The following is a 26,616-nucleotide window of genomic DNA, read 5'->3' on the forward strand; positions in this document are numbered from 1 at the left end:
GAATATATTTTATAGTATATTGATAATTAGAATATAAGATTCAGAAAGCTAATTAGAAATGTAAAATATTAATAGAAACTGATAGTAGATTCTATTTTTAAAGAGCAATCTATTTCAGAAGAGAGTTTATTTTAGGAAGCATTCTTTTCTAGGAGAACTGATTAGATACATAATCAATATAAAATCTGATATTCACTGTAATTGAAGATGCCATCTCAAGTTTTCTCAAAATAGAATTCTGAAAATAATGTTTTTTTGTGAAATTCAGGAAAAGAGAAAGATTCCTGTGTTTCACAATGGATCTACCCCCATATCAGGTGAGACTCCTAAAGAGGCTGCTCATCATGCTGGGCCTGAGCTACAGAGGACCGGACGGTGGGTGCAAATACTGATATTTTGAGGGGTCTGGGGGATGATTTGATGAAAACATAAATATTATATTTTTTTCCAAGTGTTTGGAAGCTATTCTATATTATTTTTTCATATTTAGAAAAATGTGCATTATTATATATAAGGAAAATTTATATGTATAAATATATAAGAAAATTTATAAATAATTATATTAGTATGTATCAAGCTTTAGTTTAAAAGGAAAATAATAGACTGTATATTCAGAGTATTGCAGTTATATAGTGTGTAGGTTAATTTCCATTGCTTATACAGAAGGTTCTTGAAGAAGGTGTAGAGTCTTCTTATAAGTCTTCATATTGAGTTAGAGAATTATGGGAACAGAGAGTAACTACAACTAATAATTTCTTTGTATATGTGCACAGATTTAAAACTCTTAAATGAGCATTATATCATGAGGTAATCTTCCATGGACAAGCATGATTGAACCATTGTATTGCTCTCTGGAAACCCAGCTAGAAAAATTGTTTAAGAAGTTAATTTTTGTAACAAAAAATAGAAATATTGGCAGATGCAAACATTGCCTTAATATTTTGTAGAAGTAGATAAATGTTATAGTATTTTCATACTGTGGAAAAGCATGTGGCTATTGATTCTTTATTGTCCACTGGTGGTCAGTATGGAATTAAATAATCTTAAATATTAAATTTTTGTTTAAAAAAAAAACATCTTTAACAGATACAATATTAGGGATTTTGATGACATCCTTAAAGGGTACTATATCATAAAAATAAGTAACTGGAATACTGAATGTAGACTTTAGAGAAACTGAAATTCACAGTTAATTCATTGACTAATGAAGTGTGTTAGTCTCTGTGAATACAATAGAGAAAAGATTTTGACCCTGTGTGAACAGTACTATTCTGTTATTAACTATTATCGCTTCTTCAAACTGGCATAGGGTTAGTCATTGAGAAGTACTGTGTCAGGCCTCCACTGATCTCAGTCACCTGAGAGCATCTGTACACCCTTTACTAAGTAATTATCGATTTGATGATATACTATAGATTCATATTTTAGATTATTGATGGCAACTTTTTTATTGCAAGCTGATTCCCCTTGCTGTCAGATTATGAACAGAGTACTACTTGTCAATTTGTGTTTAGGATTTATTTCAGTATTAACTTAAAAAAATTACAATGGTAAAACTTGAAATATCCAAAGCATTTGAAAGCTTAATGTTAGTTTTTTGGGTCTGTTTTCTTGCAGTTGGAATTTGAATGATTATTTATTTTTTGAGTATTAAAACGAATTAGCGATTTAATCACCAGTGTTTGTTGAGTGCCTACTATTTCCCAGGTAGTGTTCTAGACACTGTAGATAACGCAGTAAACAAGAAAAAGTCTCCCCTTATGGAGCTTATATTTTATTGGAATGTCTTCAAGTTAGATGTATCCATAAGACTAATTGTTAAAAATGTTGAAATGGTATGGCTTTGATGTACAAACAGATTTTTAATCTACTAATTGAAACCTGTTTTATTAATGTATGTATTAGTTTGTCTACATACACAGTAAATTAAATATCCTGAAATGGTTTTTAGGTATTTTTTTCCCCCTAGACAAAGTGTTTATATGATTGAAGTACTAGTTTTAAAAGCTTTTGAAGTTACTGAATTCATACTACTTGTGCATCTAAGCACAACATACTACATTTATATGAAAGCGTATTTGGATAATAATTGCCTTCCTCGTATTTGTGATTGTTGCCTTGAAGATTTTGATATAGACAGTTAATAGAATTGCTTATGCACATTTTCATAAATGGGTTGTTTGGTTTCGTTTATTTTGTTATACCTTGCCTTGCACATTTGTGTCCAAAATTACATTTACTCATATAAAATCATTTGCCTGCAATCTTTTCATGATATAGTCCGTAAAATACAGATATCTGTCTCTTAATGAAATATAACATTCCTCTATCAGTAGATTAAATGAGTGTATCTTCTGTAATTTATAAGTTAAATTGGATTTAACATTTTGTTGACAAAACACCTAGGCACCAGCAGTTTTGTGTAGCCCATAGTTGTAGTTTGAACTAGCTAGAATCCTCTAGTGTACAGTTTGACGAGTTTCATCTCACCTATTTAGGCTTTTTGGTGGTTTGATACTTGACATCAAAAGGAAAGCACCTTTTTTCTTGAGTGACTTCAAGGATGCATTAAGCCTGCAGTGCCTGGCCTCGATTCTTTTCCTATACTGTGCCTGTATGTCTCCTGTAATCACTTTTGGAGGGCTGCTTGGAGAAGCTACAGAAGGCAGAATAGTGAGTACAAAGATTGGTAGTGGCCAGGCTCTTAGCTCTTCAGAGGCAAGTGTCTGTATGCATTTGTCTCACTATTCATACTTTCATTTGAAGAGTCTACCCACAGCATGATTAACGTGACCCAAAGCAGACTTTCCCCAAAGGTAATTGCTGTGGAAAACATGGGGAAGCCATTTGAACAGAAGATGCACAGTTGAGGTAAAAAAAAATTTAAAAAAGGTTTACTTTGGCTTGCTGGATGAATGGTTTTATAAATTGAGTAAAAGGCTTGGATTGTCTTTTGAGGTGGGGTGGACTGGGAGAAGACACCAGTTGAACTGATTCTGGGTGGGTCATGGGGGTTTTTATCAGTGGGGCTACTTCATATCCTGTAAGATATCATAGGATTAGTTAGAGCCACGTGATGAATATTAACTCCTCAGTCCTGGCTGGTAGGCCTAGACTAGACTGGAAGAATAGAACATAATTGTGGAAACTGTGGCATTTTGAAGTGGCATTTAATTTTGCTGTTATTAAATCTATGTGAAAGTAGCTAAAACTTTTATTTAGAAAATATAATTGAAAGCTTCTTTCTTTGATATTACTAAAATGAAAGTTTTTATGTTTTCCTGTTCCTGGTTATACTGTATTCAGAGTTATGATGCTTTGTAAAATGAAAGGCATTTCTTTGTTGTTGTTGATATGCATTTTAATCAGTTTAATAAGGCGTTTAAATAAGACAATTTGTAATTCTTAAGTGTATTTTACTTAATTATATTTATTCTTGGGAGAACATTCATTTTTTTTTATAGATCAAAGGCTAAAAAATAACCAAAGCTAAGGCATAATTATCTAATTAAAATATTTCATGATCTAAACATGAAATAAACCTGACAACTGAAATTTTCTTTCAACTCTGAATTTATTTTGGATTATGTAAATCTTTTTACCTTAGTCTTTAATCATTGTATCAAAGGTCCATATTTTTAGTGAGTTGCTTTATGTGCTGTCACAAATTGTGCATGTCACTCTGCTGGTCCCCATGGAAATGTGTTTTATCTGTTACATCATAGAATTGCTGCCTCTTTGTTCATGGACTGTCATTCATTACCTGCCCATCTAATCTTGCTTGCTGTTTGATATCTTGCACATGTGACAATGTGTTTGGCATTGGAGGAATATAGATAAGTGTAAGAATAGCCAGTATCTCCTGTGCTCAAGGATTCTAAATGAAAAAAGTGTAAAAGACAAAATAGTATGGTGTGTGAGTGGAAGGTAAGGGTAGGTAGGCCTTCTGATGAGTACAAAGGAAACTTCTGAATGTGAGAATGAGGTAGGCAGGCAGTGTAATAGGCTGTGTTTTTTGTGTGTGTGTGTGTGAGGTGGAGTCTCGCTCTGTCACCAGGCTGGAGTGCAGTGGTGTGATCTCGGCTCACTGCAACCTCCGCTTCTTGGGTTTAAGCAATTCTCCTGCCTCAGCCTCCTGAGTAGCTGGGACTACAGGTGCCCGCCACCACGCCCAGCTAATTTTTGTATTTTTAGTAGAGATGGGGTTTCACTATGTTGGTCAGGCTGGTCTCGATATCGTGACCTCGTGATCCGCCCACCTCAGCCTCCCAAAGTGCTGGGATTACAGGCGTGAGCCACCGTGCCTGGCCAGGCTGTGATTTCTTTAGGGAAAAGACAAGTAACAGTATGGCAGTGAACATAGAAACACTTCAAAAATTAGAAAAAAAAAAAAAAGATTTTCATATGGCAATATCTGCTTTTCCACCCAAGATTAGGAGAGGGGAACCTTAATTTTATACCCATTTGCCCTTGTTATTGTCTTTTTTGACATCTCCTTGCTTCTTGTCTCAATGTTTTGCTTTCTCTCTCTGTATGGATACCATTTAGACATTTTTTTCCTTTGTTTCTACTTTTTGTTTTTTTGAGACAGAGTCTCACTGTTTCCCTCAGGCTATATAGTACAGTGGCATGATCTTGGCTCTCTGTAGCTTTGATCTCGCTGGACTTCTGTCATAGCCTCTGGAGTAGCTGGGACTATAGGCGTGTACCACCACACCTAGCTAATATTTTGTATTTTTTTGTAGAGATAAAATTTTGTCATGTTGCCCAGGCTGGTCTTGAACTCCTGGGCTCAAACAATCCACCCACCTTGGCCTCCCAAAGTGCTGGTGTTATAGGCGTGAGCCACAGCGCCTGGCCCATTTCTTTTCCTTTGACTTAAGCTCTGCATAAATTCATTCCTAAATATGCTTATTGTAATTGAACTAAGGATTTTATGATGGCTTAGCAGTGTCTTCTAAGAACAAACATTTTCTCCACAGGCAAGAAAACAAATTTAGGCCATATAATTAACAAATGTGTCATTAACATGGACACTTCTCCTTTATGTTACCAAAAGATAAATTTGTTTATCTTTGAGTTTGATCCCAATTTTTATTCTAATAGTGGAAGTATAGTTTCATTGCTTACTGTTATTTTGTGATTTTGATTTTGGAAGATACTGTTCTAGCCAATGATGAGAATTGCTGCCATTCATTGACTGTATTCTGTGTGCCAGACACCATGCTTGCTAGGTGTTTTTGCAAATACTATTTATGTTCTAGTTATCATCACCTCCATTTCAAAGTGAGAAAGCTTAGGCTTAGAAAGGTTAAGATATGGCCATGGCTGAACACCTAGTAGTAGTCAGTCTTCCCACTGGAAATCCAGTTTCGGAAGCCCTCCTCTTTGCCTGTTGCTGCGCTGCTTCTCATTTCAGCAGGATTGTTTCTTACAAGCTTCTTTTTTCCTTCCCTTTACCAATTAATGGGCTGGCTTTTCTGGATAGTACTTTCCAGTTGACCTTGATGTTTGTATATGGTAAACTATTCATTCCTTACTTTCTGATTCTTTCCCCCTTTTTCTAGTGGCATAACTAATCATCTGATAGCCTAATTAGTTAGAATGTAATGGTGGTGGTTGTACAAAATTAGCGTGCTAACGTTGATTTAAATTCTCTTAGTCTTTCATTTTCTCTTTATCTTTTCTTGCCAAACTTTAGTGATACTTTGTCATTTATGGTTACCATAAATTATTTTGAGGAGATTTTTCTCATTTATTTTGTTAAGTATTTCAGTTTTGAAAATTGATTAAGCCTATCATATTAGATTAATTTCTTTAAAATATGTGGAAAGTTTTGCCCTTTAGAAATCAGTTTGAGAAAGATAGTCACATGTTGATTTATCACCTATTTGAAAGATCTTTTTATAGCAGTTCTTTTTTGTAGCACCATATTATTTACTATTTTTTATTTTTAAAATGAACTATTTCAGCCATATAAAAGTATTGAAAATAACACATATCCTTCTGTACTCACAGACTTAAGAAATGGAACTTACAAAGTTGAAGCCCTTGTGTGTGTCTCTCCCATTTATTCTTTGCTCCTTTCATCCCACAGCACAGGTTGAGTATCCCTTATCTGAAATGCTTGGAACCAGAAGTAGTTCAGATTTTGGATTTTTTTGGGGGGATTATACTTCTGGTTGAACATCCTTAATCTGAAATCTGAAGTGCTCTAATGAGCATTTCCTTTTGAGTGTCGTATTGGCACTCAGAAAGTTTGGAGTGTGGAGTTTTGGATTAGGGATACTCAACCTGTATTGAGTTTTGAATTAAGGATGATCGCAAAAGTTTTTAATATGCAAAAAGAAAGATTTTTTTTCTTGTGTATTTAAAATGTATTTGTAATTTTTTATATTTTATATTAAAAACTCAAAGTGGTGTTGGTTTTATAACTGCTTGATGGGTATTTTTATTTTCCAGATGTCTTACAAGTGTTATAGTAGGTTAGAGAAATGTTTATGATGTATTGCTTTTATTCATTTCTTTTTTCCTTAAACAGAGTGCAATAGAGTCTCTTTTTGGAGCATCATTAACTGGGATTGCCTATTCATTGTTTGCTGGGCAACCTCTGACAATATTGGGGAGCACAGGTCCAGTTCTAGTATTTGAAAAAATTTTATATAAATTCTGCAGGTAAGTAATAGCCCTCTCTACTTATCACATGTGTTTGTGTGTGTGTGTTTGTTTGTGTGTGTATATATATATACACACAATTATATATGAAATTGTTTATTAACTTAGGAGTTATTTAATTGCTGAAAAGTAATTTGGTCAATATATGCGCATTCTCATTATTTTTGAGCTACTGTATGATTGACCATACTCTGGCCCCTTCCATTCTTAATCCAGTAACTTGGAGATGAAGAAAGTAAGATTGTCCTTGAGTATAAAATCAGTGGATTTGAATGCTGATAAGCAGATCACTTGAGGGCTAAATACAAATCCTTTGTGCTAACAAATTTAAACCAGTAAGAAGGTGTTAATCTGAATTGGGTTGAAGCAATCAGAGTGAAGTGTCAGTTTCCATTGGTGAGGTTGTTCACACTGTAGAAATGAATATAGGGTACTGTAGCTGTTAGACTTTGAATTCAGCATGGCTAATACTATTCCTTATTTTGTTTGTTTGTTTGTTTATTTATTTATTTATTTATTTATTTGAGACTGAGTCTCACTCTGTTGTCCAGGCTAGAGTGCAGTGGTGCGATCTTGGCTCACTGCAACTTCTGCCTCCCAGGTTCAAGTGATTCTCCTGCCTCAGCCTCCCAAGTAGCTGGGATTACTGGCACCGCCACCACACCTGGCTAATTGCTGTATTTTCAATTCAGTAGAGATGGGGTTTAACCATGTTGGCCAGGCTGGTCTCGAACTCGTGACCTCAGGTGATCCATCTGCCTTGGCCTCCCAAAGTTTGGGATTACAGGCGTGAGCCACCTAATATTCTTCCTTTTGTGACATTAATGAAGTTTGTATATTTTAGTTTGAAACAACTTGATGCTATTACATATTTGATGGATCCAGCTCTCTTTCTGATTCTGTACTCACTAAACAAGCTGAATCTGATTCCAATCCGGCATGCCACGTAAATAATAGAGAATGCAGTGACCTGAAGTATAGATTCTGGTAATAATTTCTGGAGGTTTAAAATAAGAAATCACTTTCTGTGGTGGTAATGGGAGAGGAGGGTAGTGGTAGTGATGGTAATAATGTTGGAGCTGATTACTGTATTGATACACATGACGTCTGGATCTTTAGAGGGAGTAAGATGCAATTGTTTTTTCATATAGACACCATACCTGTCATTTACTCATAACTGATTTAGAAAGTGAGCTGTAATGATTTTGAAATATTTATTGCCTAGTAGGTTTTCACTGTAAATCTTTTATATAAGTGTAATAAACAAATCTATTAATAAGCTAGTCTTCAGTTGAAGCAGAAAAAGATACAGAGTTTTCTCTAGTCGTTAGGTTGTCATTTTGTAATTCATCCTCTTTTAGGAATCATGTTTTCATGCTGTTCCATTGCTTGCTATGAAAAATTTTAGGTACAAATACTATTCCACACATGTTTATCATATTCATATTTTTCTTTCTAAACAGAGATTATCAACTTTCTTATCTGTCTTTAAGAACCAGTATTGGTCTGTGGACTTCTTTCTTGTGCATTGTTTTGGTTGCAACAGATGCAAGCAGCCTTGTGTGTTATATTACTCGATTTACAGAAGAGGCTTTTGCAGCCCTCATTTGTATCATATTCATCTACGAGGCTTTGGAGAAGCTCTTTGATTTAGGAGAAACATATGCATTTAATATGCACAACAACTTAGATAAACTGACCAGCTACTCGTAAGTATTTCTCTTTTCTCCTAATATTAAAATGTGTTTTTACAGAGATGTCAGAGCCTCAGAAAATGAATTTTTTTGCAGTCTGATAGTGTAACTAGCTATAACTCCTTAGCTAGCCATGTGATAGTGATGTGGTTGTTTCAGATGAGATTTTGTCACAGCATTCAATGGACAAAAATATAGTCGATTAAATTCAGTGTTTTTTGTTCACTGAAATAGCTTATTCACATGTATATGTTTTGGTCTTCTGTTTGAATTGGATTGGCCAATTTAAATTTGATAGTTTGGCAACTGATCCACTATATATTTGAATCAGGCAGTTATTACATTGGATCTTATATTCTTTAAATCCTAGATGTATAATGTAATGTAGACTTTTTAAAAATGTTCTTCAAATTTTTCATCTTCATTAATATTTCTGAAGCTTGAATTCTTTTTTTTTTTTTTTTGGAGACAGAGTCTCTCTCTGTTGCCCAGACTGGAGTGCAGTGGCACAACCTCAGCTAACTGCAGCCTCTGCCTCCCCGGTTCAAGTGATCTTCATGCCTCAGCCCCCCCAGTAGCTGGGATTACAGGCACGTATCACCATGCCTGGCTAATTTTTGTATTTTTAGTAGAGACAGGGTTTCGCCGTGTTGGCCAAGCTGGTCTCGATCTCCTGACCTCAGGTGATCCATCTGCCTCGGCCTCCCAAAGTGCTGGGATTACAGGCGTGAGCCACTGCGCCTGGCTGAAGCTTGATAATTTTTACTGGAAGTTATTTCAATACATTCGTCTGCTGTTTAGTGTTTTCCTTTTGGTAAGAAAAATGTGCAATGAAAATCTTTGTAAATTCTAGAATAAAATAGGGTTTGAAAATAAATGTATAATAGTTACAAAAGTTTGGCAAGTATATTCAATAAGTGTAAAATAGGCTTTTGAAAGTAGATATATTTAAGTAGATGCCTTTATTTGCTGTCTTTAACAGTCACGCTTGGTGTAAATGTGGAACTGCATTTGATTGATTTACAGGGAAAAATATGGTTACCAAAAGACACAAAAGGATACAGCTTTTCTTTTTCTACCCACCTAAGCCCCAGATACATGTACTTTCCCCTTTTGTTCATTCGTTCTTCTTCCCCTGCTACCTTTCCTTGCACACTCTCAACTTTGACGGACAGAATAAAGAGGGTATGAAAATTCCTGTAAGACACTGACCTATTTGAATATACTAGTGACACTATGATGCCCAATCTATTATATGCTATCTTCTTTCCTCTTAGAAGCTTTAATTTCAGCAATTTTTTTTAAACTTTCTTTCCTTGCCTTTTGCTTCTTTGACCTTTATAAAGCATGCCTTTTATAGTTAGTGTCAGCCAGTTAGAGCAGTGTTTCCTTCTAGTTAACTGGGTAATTACATGTGAATTACATTTATTTGCTCAACATTCTGTGAGCGTCTGCAGGCACTGTGTTAGGAGTGTTGCCTAATTTATATTATAAATTTGTATTTGTAGTGTTACTTATTCACGTCATAGCCCCTTTTGTGTATGAAGAAGCTGATGGCCTTGGAGGTTAAAACTTGCATTAGGTCAGTCAACTACTAAAAGCGCCTGAATGGACTCCAAAGTCTGTCTTTTTGCCTTTTCTCAAACAGTTCATAATCTAGTTTGGAACGTTCATGATTATTTCTTTTCATCTTTTAAGTCCGTATTTAAAAGTTTCTTTGCTTATGTGTGTTCTAGCTTTAGGCAGTTGAAATAGTTCTGGATATGAACTGAACTCTGATTTCCTTATGACTCTCCTAGTCCTGTCCTGAGGAGAAACTATTTTTTATTTATTTCTTTAAGAATGAGCCTTAAGATCAACAAAGGGTGACTGTGAGTAGGTAGGGCTTGTCAGTTATAAAGAATTAATGGTAGTATAATTTACTGGGAATCTGTACCTGCTATGGGGGAGTGGGAGGAGACAGCAGTAACTGCTATGGAGGTTGAATAGATAAGCTTTAGTGGAGACTAATCTTGCTAAACATGGTGGAATCATCTCCGATTTTTAAGTAAAATAGTGCCCCCTGCCAGGGACATAACTAGCTTCATTAACTAAACATTTTGATATTTGTATTGGTTTTATTTTATTTCTGTAACCCAAACTTGATTCCATTCTGTTGTTTCTGATGTATTTTTCACCTTCTAGTCTCCATGCTTTGCAATGTGGGGGAAAAAAAAAGTTAAAAACTACCACATTGTGTAATTGATTTAGTAAAATGTAAGCATGAAATTCAGGATCCTTAAAAATGTATACTACTCTAATTTCTCAGATGTGTATGTATTGAACCTCCTAACCCCAGCAATGAAACTCTAGCACAATGGAAGAAAGAGAATATAACAGCACACAATATTTCCTGGAAAAATCTGACTGTTTCTGTGAGTATGTTTTGAAATAAAGGGTTTTGTAATAGATATTGATCTGGTTCTTTTAGCTTTTTCTAATTAGACATACATTTTCTTCTTGATTGATGGATAGGTAGTATGTTTTCAGTACGTAGTGTTGTTTTGACCAGATAGTAGTTGCTACTTTTTTATGTAACATGTGCTCGAAAGTATAGGCTGAAAAGAATGAAACTGGCATGAGAGATAAAGGGGAATTATATTTGACTTCCAAGATATGAACAGTATAAAGATGTGAATATACTTCTGTTTTCTAATTCTACTTAGATTGATAAGTTCAAAGGAAGTGTTTACTGGGACTGTGGCTACATATACTGGACTTTACAATATTTTATATCCACTTACACTGCCTTTTTATCAGTTCATCTGCTCTATTGACAGCTTATTTAGAAGATCATGAAGAGCTGTGTTAATGTCCTAAATGTCTAAGTTAACTTTGTCTAACTCATCAAGACTAGTCTGAGTTGAACATTAAGGGAAGAGAAACGAAAAAGGATAACAACATGTAATGAACACCTACTGTGTGCTGAATACTATTACAGATGTTTGTGTTCTGTTGGGGGAATATTGTCCTAACCCTGGAATATTTATTTTTGACATTTTCAAGCCTGGGAGTTAGAAATAAGGATGTAAAGTTTGCCAGTAGTTAGAATTAAGACTTAAGGTCCCTTGAGCTACCCTTGTGCTTTTTATATCGTATAAGTAACTGTAGGTCATTCCTTTCTTACTAAGATGATAGTTAGTTTATAACTATATAATTTGAAGGGTATTAACTGAAATTTAATGCCACTGATAATTTAAGCTGTATTGTCCAATACAGTAGCCATTAGCCACATGTGTCTATTTAAACTTAAGATTAATTAAAAGTTTAGTTTTTCAGTTAACTAGCCACATTTCAGGTGTTGAGTCAATTCATGTGACTACTGGCTTCTGTATTTCCATTATTTCTGTGATTGAAATGTTACATTATCTGCATCATCTAATATATCTATTGGGCAGTGCTGATTTAAAGCAGTAACAATTGCCAGGCATGGTGGCTCACACCTGTAACCTTAGCACTCTGGGAGGACAAGGCCAGGAGTATTGCTTGAGGTCAGTAGTTAGAGACCAGCCTGGGCAACATAGCAAGGCACCATCTCTACAAAAATTAAAAAATTACCCTGGTATTGTGACTCACGTGTGTAGCTAACTTATTGGGAGAGTAAGGAGGGAGAATCACTAGAGCCTAGGAGTTGGAGATTACAGTGATCTGTGATAGCATCATTGCTCACCAGCCTGGGTGACAGAATGAGACCCTGTCTCTAAAAACAAAAGATAAAACATAGATTCATGCTTTACTATTTTATATTTAAAAAGTCATTTTTGTTAAGGAAGAGGTATAGTTAATAGAGGTGTTCAAATGAAAGTGATTTGTTACAAAGAATTCATTTCATGATGCGTCAGATGTCTTTTATTGATATAAGTATTTTCATGTTATCCCAATGGGCCTTGCAGGGTGGGTTTTTTTGTGTTTCTGGTAATGGTATAGCTTTTAATTTCATGGTCCATGGAATGGATTAGGTTTACTAATCTCAGCACATGGCATGTGAAAATAATGGAACATTTAACTATTTTTCTTTTGGTACAACTGACTTGTTAAAATGAGCTTCATTAGACTATAAGTAAGAAAAAGGAGAACTTTAGTGGCATGTACTTCTGTTAATCTCTGGTTGCCTTTCAGTTATTTTTTTTTCCCTAAAGGAAAATGAAGTCAGTAGTTTCTATAATTGCATTTTATTATGCTATATTATTATGTTACTGATTTTGTTAATGGAAATATTTTAACGGTCATTTTACTGCTCATGGTCCTGTGCTTTTAGTCTGAAGGTACTGATTCAAGTCAGAAAAGCTAAACACAATTTTTATTACTGATTTTAATTTAGATACTGTAGCCGTGTCTTGTCCAGCATCATGAAAGAGCATAGTATTAATTTTCTATCTGCTGCTTTTGTTTTAAACCACTTGTTCAGAGACAAAAGCGGTAAAATTGTGGACAAGCAAGAATGCAGAAGAAACATTTCACAAATAATAGTACGAGGCTTTCACTATAGGGAATATGGAGTTGAAAGAAAGGAGTATATGAAGTGACTTGGCAAAATACTGTATTTTAGTGATTTGAGATGCACGTATTTTTCAAATTATAATATCTTGAACTCAGGATATATATTACAATTAGTTGGTAGTGTGTTATAGTTGACTGGATGAGGTTTTTTAAATAAGGAAAACAAAATAATGGTGCCTCTTACAATCAGTTGCATCTCATGAGTCAATGAAATTCATAATAATTTATTGAATACTTAAGAATCCCCCATTCTCTGTTTTCTCTCTCCCTTTTTTCAGGAATGTAAAAAACTTCATGGTGTATTCTTAGGGTCAGCTTGTGGTCATCATGGACCTTATATTCCAGATGTGCTCTTTTGGTGTGTCATCTTGTTTTTCACAACATTTTTTCTGTCTTCATTCCTCAAGCAATTTAAGACCAAGCGTTACTTTCCTACCAAGGTAACTGATATAATTTTGGAATTCTGGTAATACTCATATTTTGGTTTTTATTTCCTTGGTTTATTTCAAAACGGTAATACATTTTTTGAGGTTAATACTCTATGCCAGCTGGTTAATAAAGAAATTATTCATAGTGAAAAATGTATATTACATGCCTGAGCTCGCAGTAGGAAGATGACGGTACCATAAGAGTTGTTAGGTTAGTTGTGAAATGTGTTTCTTATATTTTTGGAAAGAATTAAATGTAAATGTGTTTCACTGTTAACATTGTCACTAGTTAAAAGCTCCATTTATACGTTGTAGTGACAATTTTGTCAATGAAAGATGTGAATTATTTAGCAGGAACACATAGTATTTCTGTGTTTATATTAACATGATCCCTTTAACATAGGTGCGATCGACAATCAGTGATTTTGCCGTATTTCTCACAATAGTAATAATGGTTACAATTGACTACCTTGTAGGAGTTCCATCTCCTAAACTTCATGTTCCTGAAAAATTTGAGGTAAGGATTAAAACGAGTGGCTATTTGTTACTTGGGAATACCATACTACTTTAATGCAAGATACTATTTTCTCAGTAGTTATTTTTCAAAAGTATGTAGTCTCTCTGAAGAGCTGATGCTTTGAAAGGAAATAATTTATATGTGTTTTTCATATATATATAAACAATGACAATATGGACAGAAAAGAGACATGTGAACTTAAAAGTATCAATGCTGGTCCATTAGAGAGAGTGAATGAAAATATCCGTGGTAAGATGTAGGAAGCCATTTAAAAAAAAAAAAAAAAGTCTTTGCTCTGCTACCTGGAATTCTTGCTGTACCTTCCAGGGAGAAGGAAACACCCTTTATTCTTTTATAAAGAAGTAACCCAGGCTGGGTACAGTGACTTGTGCCTGTAATCCCAGCACTTTGGGAGGCCAAGGCAGGTGGATCACTTGAGGTCAGGAGTTCGAGACCAACCTGGCCAACATGGTGAAACCTGTCTCTACTAAAAATACAACAATTAGCCAGGCAAGGTGGTGGGCGCCTGTAATTCCGCTACTCAGGAGGCTGAGGCAGGAGAATCGCTTGAACCCGGGAGGCGGAGGTTGCAGTTAGCTGAGACCATGCCATTGCACTCCAGACTGTGCAATAAGAGAGAAACTCTGTCTCAAAAAAAAAAAAAAAAAAGGTAACCTAAAATTGAATTTTCTAGGAGTGGCACAAAGGGTCTAGTTAAATTTCTAGAAGGGTAATATATCTGACAGTAGTTGGAAAGTTCCATGTAACAATTTCCGGTAGCATAAGGAGAAAACGAAATGTGTTCTATAAGAAAAATGCTATTTGATCTGAACATCCATTTGAATTTTCTGCTTTCATTAGCAAATTGAATACATTCATTTTCCTTCTGCTCTGTTTTTGTTTTCTTCCATCCTCCTTTGTTTATTCTAAAAGGAAAGACATTTTGAGTAGTGTCACTGGTTATATTTAATTTAAAGTTATATGACTTCTTTCAGAAGCATCTGGTTTAAAGGGGATCTGAAATAAGGAATATAATGAAGATCATTTAATTTTATAATATTGCACTGAAACCAAAAAATGTTATTTTTAAAGCCAGTGGTCTTTAAAAGTAGGGTACACAGGTGGAAAATGATCTGCCAACAATTTTTAGAAAGTCTGTGTTTCTAACATAAAAATACGAAAATATTAAACTTTAAGCTTATTTTATGAGAATATATAAATAAATGAAACTATGAATTAGTATTGGTTCAAAACTTGATGTAATTTCCTATAATCCTGGCCTAAGTTCCTTGTTCTAGTTCTTAAATATGTCCTTGTTATTCATTTATTGATGTGACTTTGAGGTAATAAATAGGCTGATTTCAAGGGGCATAAAATATACTTAGGGAAACGAATCAAGGAACTCTTAAGAGTAAATGGCATTGTATAAGTAGAATAAAATATTTTTATTCATATACAATATCAAGTGTGAGGTAGTTTAATATATATTAGTGTGGAAATATTGAATTACCTGAACTTTGAAAGTATTAAATTTCGCTTTTATATTGACAAATGTTTTCATGAAGAAGAAACAAGCTTAATACCAAGTCGAGGTAATAAAAACATATGTTTTTGGTTTCAATATATGCGGTATTCTCCCAAACATACTAAACTCTCTTGATCTTAAAAAAAAATTGCTATAAAATAAATCTTATATTGTACCGTCAAAATGTATTAGTATCTCATAAAGTGCCTTATTTTTGTTAGTAGTTCCTTTGAAAATATCATGTATTGAGGACCAGTTCTCATTTGGTACCGACCCTGTCAAAATCACTAAGTCTGAGGACTTATAACGCAGTTTAGTTTAGGAGTTTAGTAGATAGATTGATTTTGCCTTGTATGAATTATGCTGGAACATGTGGAAATGACATTCCAGTTTGCTTATCAATTTCTGCATAACAAACTTTTGAATAACAGCCCTTTATTTGTTTATAATTCTGTGGCAGTTGAGACTAAGCTTAGCTGGTTTGTGGTCTGCTCTATGGGGTGCAGCCATCAATAGGGGCAATATGCCTTCATTCGTATATCTGAGGCCTCAGCTCAGATGGGTGAAGCAGCTGGGATAGTTGCCTGGTGAACTGCCCCCCACACCCACTACGATATAGACTGTATTGAGGATAGTCTTATCCTCAAGAAAGCTTATCTAGGCTTACTCAACAGCGTAATAATCTCAGGGTTCAAAGAGGGCTAGAGAAGAAGCCGCAAGGTTCGTTAAGGTTAAGACTTAGAAATCACATAGTATCACTTTGACCTTATTCTGTAGGTTAAAGTAAGTGACAGGGTCATCCTGGTTTCAGGGGTTAAGGAAGCAGCCTCCACCTCTAGGTGGAAAGATTGAGTCACATGCCAGGAGGTACACTTGTAGGGACAGGAAGAATTACTGTGGCCATCTTTGAAAATAATTCACCATATAGTTCAAGATTTAAGTTATTTCCCATTCCTTGGTATTTCGTGGAACAGATCAAGTCTGTGTTGTAGAAATTTAGTGCAATACAGCAAGGAGACTTTTTAAAAATTATTTTTAATTTAACAGCCTACTCATCCAGAGAGAGGGTGGATCATAAACCCACTGGGAGATAATCCTTGGTGGACCTTATTAATAGCTGCTATTCCTGCTTTGCTTTGTACCATTCTCATTTTTATGGATCAACAAATCACAGCTGTAATTATAAACAGAAAGGAGCACAAATTGAAGGTAATTTTAGAATTTTGCCTTAAGCATTGTGATTCTTCAAGGGTTTGAGGTGTTTTCATAATGATTGGAACATTAGAAGATGTAAGATGAAAATTAGCTTCTTCCCTCTTTATAATTAGTGTAGAATGTTAAATTGAGGGAACAATTTAGACTTACAGATACTTATGTTCATTTCACTTTTCAGAAAGGAGCTGGCTATCACCTTGATTTGCTCATGGTTGGCGTTATGTTGGGAGTTTGCTCTGTCATGGGACTTCCATGGTTTGTGGCTGCAACAGTGTTGTCAATAAGTCATGTCAACAGTTTAAAAGTTGAATCTGAATGTTCTGCTCCAGGGGAACAACCCAAGTTTTTGGGAATTCGTGAGCAGCGGGTTACAGGGCTAATGATTTTTATTCTAATGGGCCTCTCTGTGTTCATGACTTCAGTCCTAAAGGTAAAATCTCTTTCTTGCAGTGTTTTACAGTCTTATTATAACATCTATACTTAGTTATGTGAAAATGAAACTTAAAATATCTAAAATTAGGTTTGTTTTCCACAGTTTACTTGGGAAATAATTTCATTGGGTTTTTAGTATAGCAAGCTTTCAGTGGTAAGCTGTATATGTTTTTAAAATAACGTATGCCTGGTGCAGTGGCTCACACCTGTAATCCCAGCACTTTGGGAGGCCAAGGCAGGAGGATTGCTTGAGGCCAGGTGTTTCAAGACCAGCCTGGGCAACATAGTGAGACCCTGTCTCTATAAAAATGAAAATAATTAGCCAGGTATGGTGGCGTGTTCCTGTGGTCCCAGCTACTCAGGAGGCTGAGGTGGAGGATCGCTTGAACCTGGGAGGTCAGGGCTGCAGTGAGCCGTGATTGGGCCACTGCACTCCAACCTGGGTGACAAAGTGAGATCCTGTCTCAAAAAACAAAAAGAAAAGGGCAAATATCAATATGTGTAAAACACATAAACAAAAGTATTTGTGGGGGAGGGGGAATGACCTCAGTAATTTTTAAGTTTATGAAAGGGTCTTGGGACCACAGAGTTTGAGAGCTTCTGACCTAAAGTTGTTGTGTCTTTCACCTATGACTCTATCCTCATTCTCTCTTCCATCACATCCCTCTTGTTGGCTTATATTTTTAATTTTATTATTGTAAAAGTTGTTATTAACATTTACATTTTGTGCTATGATGATAAGCCTTCCTTGCTTCTCCTGTAAGTTAGATTACAGAAACTTAAACCCTCTGGGAACACATAAATGATATGATGATGATATTTGCTGAGGACTAAGCAGTGTGATTTGCCTGCAGGGAGGCAGAAATACACCCTGTTTTACTCCAGCCCAAGCCTTGAGGCCAAATAAGTCTTTCTAGTATCTGTTGCCTTCCCTTACTGTAAAAAATTGTATATGCAGGTTCCCGTTTTTCCTCGTATTCATTTTTTGTATTGATAAATTCTTTTTACACATGGTACCATGAGTGGTGAACTTGTTCAGAGTTCTTGCGTATTTCAAAATGTCTCTATTTACCTCAACATTTGATCCATAGTTAGATGTTCAAAATTATTTTCTTTTGGATCTTCAAGTCATTGTTTTCTAGAGACCAATTTTCTAATGAGAAATCTGAAATCTATTTGGTTTTTGTACTTTTATGGAGACCTTTTCCCTCTTTTCTGTAAGATAAACCGAAACAATTTTTTTTAACTTTTATTTTTGTGAAATTTCATTCAGATACTTAGGGGGGCAGTTACGGGCTTTTCATTTACCCTGCTTAGTCTCTGTTAGTTTCCTCAAGAAACTTGTGCCTTCTGCTGTGGGGAATTTTCTTCCCCTGTTTACTTCCCTTTCATCTACTGTCTCTGTTACAAATTTCTTCAACTCCAGCTAAACAGATCTCAGACCTTTTGGAGTTGGTCTAACATTCTTATCCCTCATCCCCGTTGCTGTTAAAGAAAATTTCCTCCTTTTTTCATATCATTATATTGGTCTTCAGTCTTATCAAAATTGTTACTACAAAATTTTAGTTATTTTGATGTTTATAGATTTAATTTTCATGAGCTTTTCCCATTCTTATTGTTTCCTTTTCCGAGCATTCTTTTTTATTGTTTCCTTTTCCGAGCATTCTTTTTTTTTTTGGTCTCACTCCATCACCTAAGCTGGAGTGCAGTGGCATGATCTTGGCTCACTACAACCTCTGCCTCCTGGGTTCAAATGATTCTCGGCCTCAGCCTCCCGAGTAGCTGGGAATACAGGCACCTGCCACCGTGCCCAGCTACTTTTTGTGTTTTTGGTAGAGATGGTGGTTTCACCATGTTAGCCAGGTTGGTCTCAAACTTAAGACCTGCCCACCTCAGCCTCCCAAAATGCTGAGATTACAGGCATTGCTTGGATTTTTAAAAATATGTCTGCTTCATAAATTGTTTTCTTTTTTTCCAGTGTCCTTAGAAAGACCTGCTAGGTTGTTTAGAAGAGATGTAGTAGATGTGGTTTTCCTCTGTAGTTTTTTAATTTGTTTTTGCTTATAGTACACTTCTTCCATAGGTCAGACTGCTTTTTGTGGTTTTCGAGTAAATGGATGGGCTCTGTTAATAGCCAGACCTTCTTGCAGGATGAATAGGTGTGAACTGTATAGATAGTTTGGGATCATCATAACTGCCAAAGTATTCAGGATTTTATTTTGGAGGTGGATTTTAATTACTATATTCAGTAAAGGCTACTGCATAATAATATTCACTGCAGCAGGTAGTGATAGCAATAATGATGGTTGTCACCTTTTGTGTGGTTGATATGTGTCAGGTGCTTTTCTGAGTGTTGTATGTATTTGAAGTCATTGAATCTTCACAGCAATCTGATACAGAAACCGAGGTACAGAAAGGTTAGGTTTGACTTAAAACTAAATCTGACTGCAGTACCTCTGCTGTTAAGTGAACATACTCCCTTTTTAGGAAGCAATATGTAGATGATGAGCCATTTTTCAAGCAGGTTATTGTATATTAGCAATTTTCTTATGTGTGGAAATGTTAGATCGGTCTAATCCTCATGATTGAAAGATCTTTTAATTCTAGCCCTGTAATTACTCACTGATTATGTTTTTGTGTACTTACTACTCCGTGAGTTCTAATTGTGGTCATTTTATTTACAGTTTATTCCGATGCCTGTTCTGTATGGTGTTTTCCTTTATATGGGAGTTTCCTCATTAAAAGGAATCCAGGCAAGTTTTAAGTATTTAATGATTTTCTATAGAAACTTGATATTTTAAGTATGTAAAGATTATTTTAATGATGGTAGTGATTTATTCTCAACTCTGACATTTTGTGGGCAGGTTAGTTTCCTAACTGAAGACTTCAGACATTTGCCAAGTGATTGTTTGCTTACTGCACATTTTTTCCTCCAGAGAGTGAGGTCATGGGCTGACATGGTCCTTACCTGTTTTTAATTGAAGCCAATGAAAAGCCCTATAACTCAATAAAGACTAGTACAGTGAGAGGGAGGATCAAAAGGATTGGACTGAAAAAAAGTTTTGGTACTTAAAAAGGTAGATATTAGTTTCCTATAAAAATAGCAAGACCCACCATTTGTGTAACACAATACAGCTTATGAAGCCTAGCAGATACATCATTTTGTGATCCTCAAAACACTAACCAGTTGGGAGACAGGAAAGGAAGAAATCCTAATATAAATTAGGAAACAGAAATAGAAGGACTTATTGAAGATTATTAGCTAAGCCAGTGATTTCATTATTTTGTTTTGTTTTAGTAGTTACTGGGAAACAACCTAATAAAACTTCTTAAGATTTGTACTAATGTAATTTTAGTATAAAATGTTTAGGCTGGCTATGGTGACTCATGTCTGTAATCCCAACACTCTGAAAGCCTGAGGCAGGAGTATATCACCTGAGGCCAGGAGTTTGAGACCAGCCTGGACAACACAGTGAGATCCTGTCTCTACAAAACATTTAAAAATTAGCTGACTGTGGTGGTGTATATGTGTAGTGCTGGCTACTTAGGAGGCTGAGGTAGAAGGATTACTTGAGCCCAGGAGTTTTAGGCTACTGTGAGCTGTGGTCATGCCACTGCATTCCAGCCTGGGTGACAGAGTGAGACCCCCTTTCAAAAAAAAAAAAATAAAATAAAATGATCATAAAGCACAGTTAGCACTACATGACCACCTCTTCTCATGAAAAGGATGTTGTCTAAAGTTTCCAACACATAGGCTAGTGGCAGGAAAGCATCTTTATTTTTTCAACACCATCCAGGATCTACTCTTCACTGGTCCAGAAATTATTTCCTTATCTCATGTGATTTTTAAGAGTTTTGTGCTGATCTTATTCACAGGGTGTAAATGATGAAATTAAAGCTCCAAAAGATGAAGGCATTTGCTCAGTTTTATTTTCAATTAGTGAAGAATTATAATTGTTATCTCAGTTTATTTTCTGGTTAGATTTGGAAAGAACCTTAGGAGTCACTCAGACTATTCTGTTGTCGTGCACATTAGAAAATAAGTTCAAAGAGATAAATGACTTGTGCATTCAATTATAGCAGATAAGTTTATCTAGATATTTTAATCCACCGAGTTAAACATTTTGGCTTGGGTTTTCTGATTAAATTAATTACAGTAGTGCAGGTGGTTGCTTGGTTCCTGCCCGCCACATCCCCCTTACCCTCCTCCCTGCTTTGGATCCAGAGAATCCTTGCTGTAACATTCTCCTGTACTATCAAAAAATGTCAAGGAAGTTACAGTTTAATACACAAAATCCTAAAGTTGAGTATAGATTCTTCTTCTAAATAGCAGAAATATTTTATTGAAAACTTCTTTGTTTTTTATTCTGTATGTAGTTGTTTGACCGTATAAAATTATTTGGAATGCCTGCTAAGCATCAGCCTGATTTGATATACCTCCGTTATGTGCCGCTCTGGAAGGTCCATATTTTCACAGTCATTCAGCTTACTTGTTTGGTCCTTTTATGGGTGATAAAAGTTTCAGCTGCTGCAGTGGTTTTTCCTATGATGGTAAGATTTCTTCAGACTTACTCTGTCACTAATTAGTAATATTTTTACAGTAATTTTTTATTAGTATTTATCATTGCCTTTGAGAAAAGGAATAATGCGTTCTAAGTACCTTAGCTGTTTGAAAATGTGAATTAGCTGCTACTTGATACAAACCAGTTGTTTCCAGCCTCAGTTTTCTTATTTTGTAAATTTTTGTTTGTTTTTCTTTTTAGTCCTTAGGCTATAGGACTTGGTTTTGCATTTTTAAATAACTTCAAAATTCAGGACGTTCATGGAACTAACACATTTTCAAATGTAAAAGCAAAGCAACCAAAACAACATGGTTCATTATTAAAATATTTTGATATATCTTTTTCAGAAATTGACAGATCTGGAAGTTAAAAAGTAATGAAGACTACCGATGACTTTAATAAGACAATATAATTCATTAAATTATCACAGAATGTTGCGTTTTACAAATAGAGAATGTATATTCTTCTGTAAATACCATGTAAAAATTGGTTTTGTACATGGCCACAGAGAAAACCTTACAGAATTTAAAAAGCTATAAAAATTACTCAAGTAATATTTTCTAATAATTAAATTAGAAATAAATAATGGAAAGCCACTAAAATAGTCTTAAATATTTGGAAATTAGACACTGTTCTAAATCATTTCTGAATAGAAAACTGAGTTAAAAAACCATCTAGAGGAATTGAAAGAGAGAAAATTATAACAATGTCGGTGTAAAACTTTGAGCACAACTAAAACACTGAGAGGAAGGTGTATGCACTTCATTGCCTTTATTATTCAAGAAGACCTCGATGCAGCTAAGGTTTTTTTTAAAAAAATCAATAATGGATAAACCACTCCAAGCCCAAGTAAAGAAGAAAATGAGAGAATGGATATACAAGATTAAGAAGGAGAAAAGAGAGATAACCAGAGATATGGACGTGATTCGAGGGACTTGATGAAAATAACACTTGCATGAATATCAATAAATTTGAATATCTAGAGCAGAGGTCAATAAACTTTTTTCTGTAAAGGGCCAGATAGTAAACATTTTAGACTTTGTAGGTCACGAGAGTATTATGTGGGTACTTACGTAATCTTACTGATGAAATTTTAGAAATAATTTTAAAAATATAGGACTACTAGAAGAATGGAATTACTTTTTATTTGACATTATTTTACTTAATCGGGATTCATGGTTATTGTTCTCTACCATCAAATTAATTCCAAATGTTTATCTGTAAAAAAAATTCTTAGGTTATGGGCTATACAAAGATAGATGGTGGATGAGATTTAACTCAGGTGCTGTGGTTTGCTGACCTCTGACCTGGAACAAATGGATTATTTTCATACTATATCTAAATTTCCAGAATTGACACTAGAAGTGTAAAATTTGTGTATAGCCCAGTTGCATAGAAGAAACTGGAAAAGTGGTTAAAGACCTGTCCTTAAAGTATCAGGGTCAGATTGGTTAAAAGCTTAATTTTAAAGAACAGATAATTACAGTGCCCTCTTGAATTATTCTAGACCAAAGGAAAAGATGGAAACCTATGCAATTTTTTTCTCAAAAAAACACTAGCAAGTTATTAATACCCAAGGCTAATTAAGTTGCACAAAAAATCTATGCTGCCTTCCTACTTACTAATATAAATGCAAAAACCTTAAACTAAAATATTATCAAGTAAATTTAGCAGAATTTCTGAGATTAATATACCTTAATTAAGTAGATAATGATACTTTTGCTTCAAAGCAATTATTAACGTATTTGTTGAAAATGTCATAGTATACCTATTAACCCAAGTGATTTTAGTTAAAAACAAAAAAGACTGAGCCCGTAATAGAATTAATAAGAATTGTGTTAGGGTGACTGCATGTTAGAAAACTTGATGAATTAGTAGGCAGTCTCTCTCAATGATCAAAAACCATAAAATACTTAAGAATAAATTTTAAAAGAAAAACCCTTTAAAGAAAAAGGCTTTATAAAAGCAGTTGTATTAGCTTCCAAGGGCTGCTGTAACCAAGTACCACAAACTAGAGTCAGTATGTGGGAGTGGGCAGCAACATGCTGTTTCTGAAGCCTCCAGGGGACTCCTGCCTTGTCTCTTCCTCTCTTCTGGAGATGTGCTGGCTGTCTTTGGCATTCCTTTGGCTTGCAGCTGGGTAACTGAAATTGGGGCCTTTGTTGCCACACAGTATTCTTCAACAGCTTATTTCCAAATAAGTTCATATTCTGAGGTACTGGAGGTTAGGACTTAACTATTAATGGGGAACAAAATTCAATCAATAACAGTACTAAGGGACAACAAATAAGACCTGAACAAATACCGTGTTCTTTGTTTTAAAGACTTCATCTTATAAAACTTTCAGCTTTCTGAAAAATCGCATTGAAATGTAATACAGTGCCAAGTACAAATTCTACTGGAGTTTTATCTGAATGTATGTGTTGCGGTGGGGGATGGTGTCATCGTGAACTGGGTAAATAATTTGGAAGCTTATAGAAAAAAATAAATGCCAGACTCAAAAAACATGGATGGTAGAAATGTTCTGTATCTTGTCTAGGTGTGCATTATATGAGTAGTATATACATTTGTCAAAAGTATCAAACTGTACACATGCTATTTTTCAATTTTTCTGTAGGTAAATTATATATTCATTAGAGAGACATAACTAGAGAATGCCAAGATAATGATAATTATAACTAAGAAGGATTCCTGGCTAGGATTGGGCATAGAGGGCTTTGCTTTGTCATCTACTTCACTGTTCATGTGTGGATACTGTACTGTTTTGATAACCAAGTATTTAAAAATTGCTGACAAGTCAGTGTAGCCACCATAATATAGAATTGGCATATTAATAGACAAATCAGAAAAATAGACAAATGGGTCCAGAAATGTATCTGAATACATTGGAATTTTATCACTTGAAGACCATAAGCAGGTTATTTCATTAAAGGTAGTATTTCTTTTGTATGGGAGAATTTAGTATTGGACGATTTAAATGTATACCGGAAGCTAAGTAATGTTGTACTCCTTATCTGAGACCATGTTCAGAAATCATAGTTGAATTCAGTATTTAAATGGTAAAATAAATTGTAGTAGAAAATGTAAAAGAGTATTGTATAATCCATTGATTGGGACTAACTTTTCAAAGAACAAAGGAAAACCCAAGTGTAAAAGGAAGATACGCTGTATTTGACCACAAGATAATTAAATGTTTCTTATGTGTTCAAAAAGCATAAAAAACAGTAAACTCAGACTGAACTGGGAGAAAATGTTTGTAACATATAAGACAGATAAAAAATTTCTATTCAAACTACACAGAACTCGTAAATTCGTAAACAAAAGTCATAAAAACCAACAGAAAAAACAGTCAAAGGTTAGGAAATAGCAAGTACAGAAGTGGAAATCTCATTTGCCAATCAGCATTCAAAAACATGCTCATCTTCAGAAGCAGTTAAAGCAAATTAAAGTAGTAGTTCATTTCTCCCGTATGATTGAAAAGTTAAAACCTCATGTTGGGAATAGGTACTCTAATGCATTGCTCAAGAGATTTTTAAAAATTATATATACTTACATAATATATAATGTCTTAAAAATTAATGTTTTTGCTTTGATAGTCAGTGTTTAACCTGCTTCATAATTTCATGTGGAGTGCAAGGGATTTATTCAGGAGAAGGTTAAGAATGCCATTTCCTTTTTTCCTCTCTTTATAGCTTTTTTTTTTTTTAGCAGAAAGTTAAAAAAGATAAATAATTGACTCAATTCCTCTGAAACAAGATAATGTGTGAATAATTTTTAAACTATATGAAGCATTTTTTATTGTAAGATTTAACAAATATGCTTTTGCTCTTTAAGTGATACTGTTTATATTATGTGTTACTTAATATTTCCTTCCTCTCTTTTTAAAGGTTCTTGCATTAGTGTTTGTACGCAAACTCATGGACCTGTGTTTCACGAAGAGAGAACTTAGTTGGCTTGATGATCTCATGCCAGAAAGTAAGAAAAAGAAAGAAGATGACAAAAAGAAAAAAGAGAAGGAGGTAAAAAGATAACCATTTTAAACTTACACCACTTCCTTATTTAATATTTTGTACCATATTGCAGACACATTATAAGCACTTTACATGAATCAGTTCCTTTCATCCTTCTAAGAGCTTTATATAAAGTGTAGTAGGTACTGTTATTATCTCCATTTTACAAATGAGGAAACTGAGGCAGAGAGCGACTAGGTAACTGTTCCAAATGTAGGCTCTTAACTATTTCATTGTGTTGTACTTCCATAGCTCTGACACAGTAATACTTTTCAAAAATTAAATATCGTGTGCTTACTTAATCAGCAATCAGAAGAATTACAACTTTTAGCAATATTAAAATATAGGTAACACAAAATAGTTGTACATCAGAGTATATTATCTGAGTAAACCTTAAATACTTTTAATATAAATTTTAGCATATATTTAATTTTATACATAATGACAAAAAGGATTTTTAAGTAATTATTTTTTTAAAAAAGTATAATAAAGTTTTAGTCTTTATGTGCACTTACTGTGTACCACCATTAGTTGATTTGTATGCTGAGATTTAAACATACTTTATTCTGAATTGGAATTTGATTTTTAATAACCAACTCAATACTATCAGTTAATAAGAAGGAAAAGTAGAGACTTGAGTATATATCATTGATGGTTTTTTGATTGTATTTCCTTGCTCCATTTTCCCATTCAGAATATTTTTTGGAAATCAAAGATAAGAAAGATACATATTTTTAAATGTTATGGTCCTGTTTAAATAGAGATTAAAATTTTATTGGTTTTATGTTTATTTGTCAACAAAAATTGAAATTCTTTAATTAGATACTAATTACAATATTAATTTGAATTAAAACACCAGATTTTTAAAGTTAAGATTTTGGTTTTCTTCAGAGTTATATATGTAAATATGTATGAGGGTGTTTTGTTTCTTTCTTCTGAGATGGAGTCTTGCTCTGTAGCCCAGGCTGGAGTGCAGTGGCATGATCTCAGCTCACTGCAACCACCTCAACCTCCTGGGT

At 34.5% G+C, this 26,616-nt stretch overlaps 1 protein-coding gene across 5 annotated transcripts in view; it reads left to right on the forward strand.

The window, feature by feature from the left end:
• The window catches only part of SLC4A7 (solute carrier family 4, sodium bicarbonate cotransporter, member 7), an 82,210-nt gene that overhangs the window by 43,535 nt on the left and 12,059 nt on the right, over positions 1-26,616 (forward strand). For all 5 annotated transcript variants that reach the window (XM_011956219.1, XM_011956224.1, XM_011956220.1 and 2 more), the window contains 12 exons: positions 269-375; positions 2,499-2,673; positions 6,542-6,675; positions 8,139-8,384; positions 10,678-10,783; positions 13,187-13,348; positions 13,740-13,853; positions 16,426-16,587; positions 16,772-17,023; positions 19,710-19,778; positions 21,403-21,576; positions 25,475-25,606. In XM_011956219.1, coding sequence (XP_011811609.1) covers positions 269-375; positions 2,499-2,673; positions 6,542-6,675; positions 8,139-8,384; positions 10,678-10,783; positions 13,187-13,348; positions 13,740-13,853; positions 16,426-16,587; positions 16,772-17,023; positions 19,710-19,778; positions 21,403-21,576; positions 25,475-25,606 — 1,833 coding nt within the window. The remainder of the gene's footprint in view (positions 1-268; positions 376-2,498; positions 2,674-6,541; positions 6,676-8,138; positions 8,385-10,677; positions 10,784-13,186; positions 13,349-13,739; positions 13,854-16,425; positions 16,588-16,771; positions 17,024-19,709; positions 19,779-21,402; positions 21,577-25,474; positions 25,607-26,616) is intronic.

The sequence above is a fragment of the Colobus angolensis genome, unplaced genomic scaffold, assembly GCF_000951035.1.
Source record: "Colobus angolensis palliatus isolate OR3802 unplaced genomic scaffold, Cang.pa_1.0 Scaffold411, whole genome shotgun sequence".
Classification (NCBI taxonomy): domain Eukaryota; kingdom Metazoa; phylum Chordata; class Mammalia; order Primates; family Cercopithecidae; genus Colobus; species Colobus angolensis.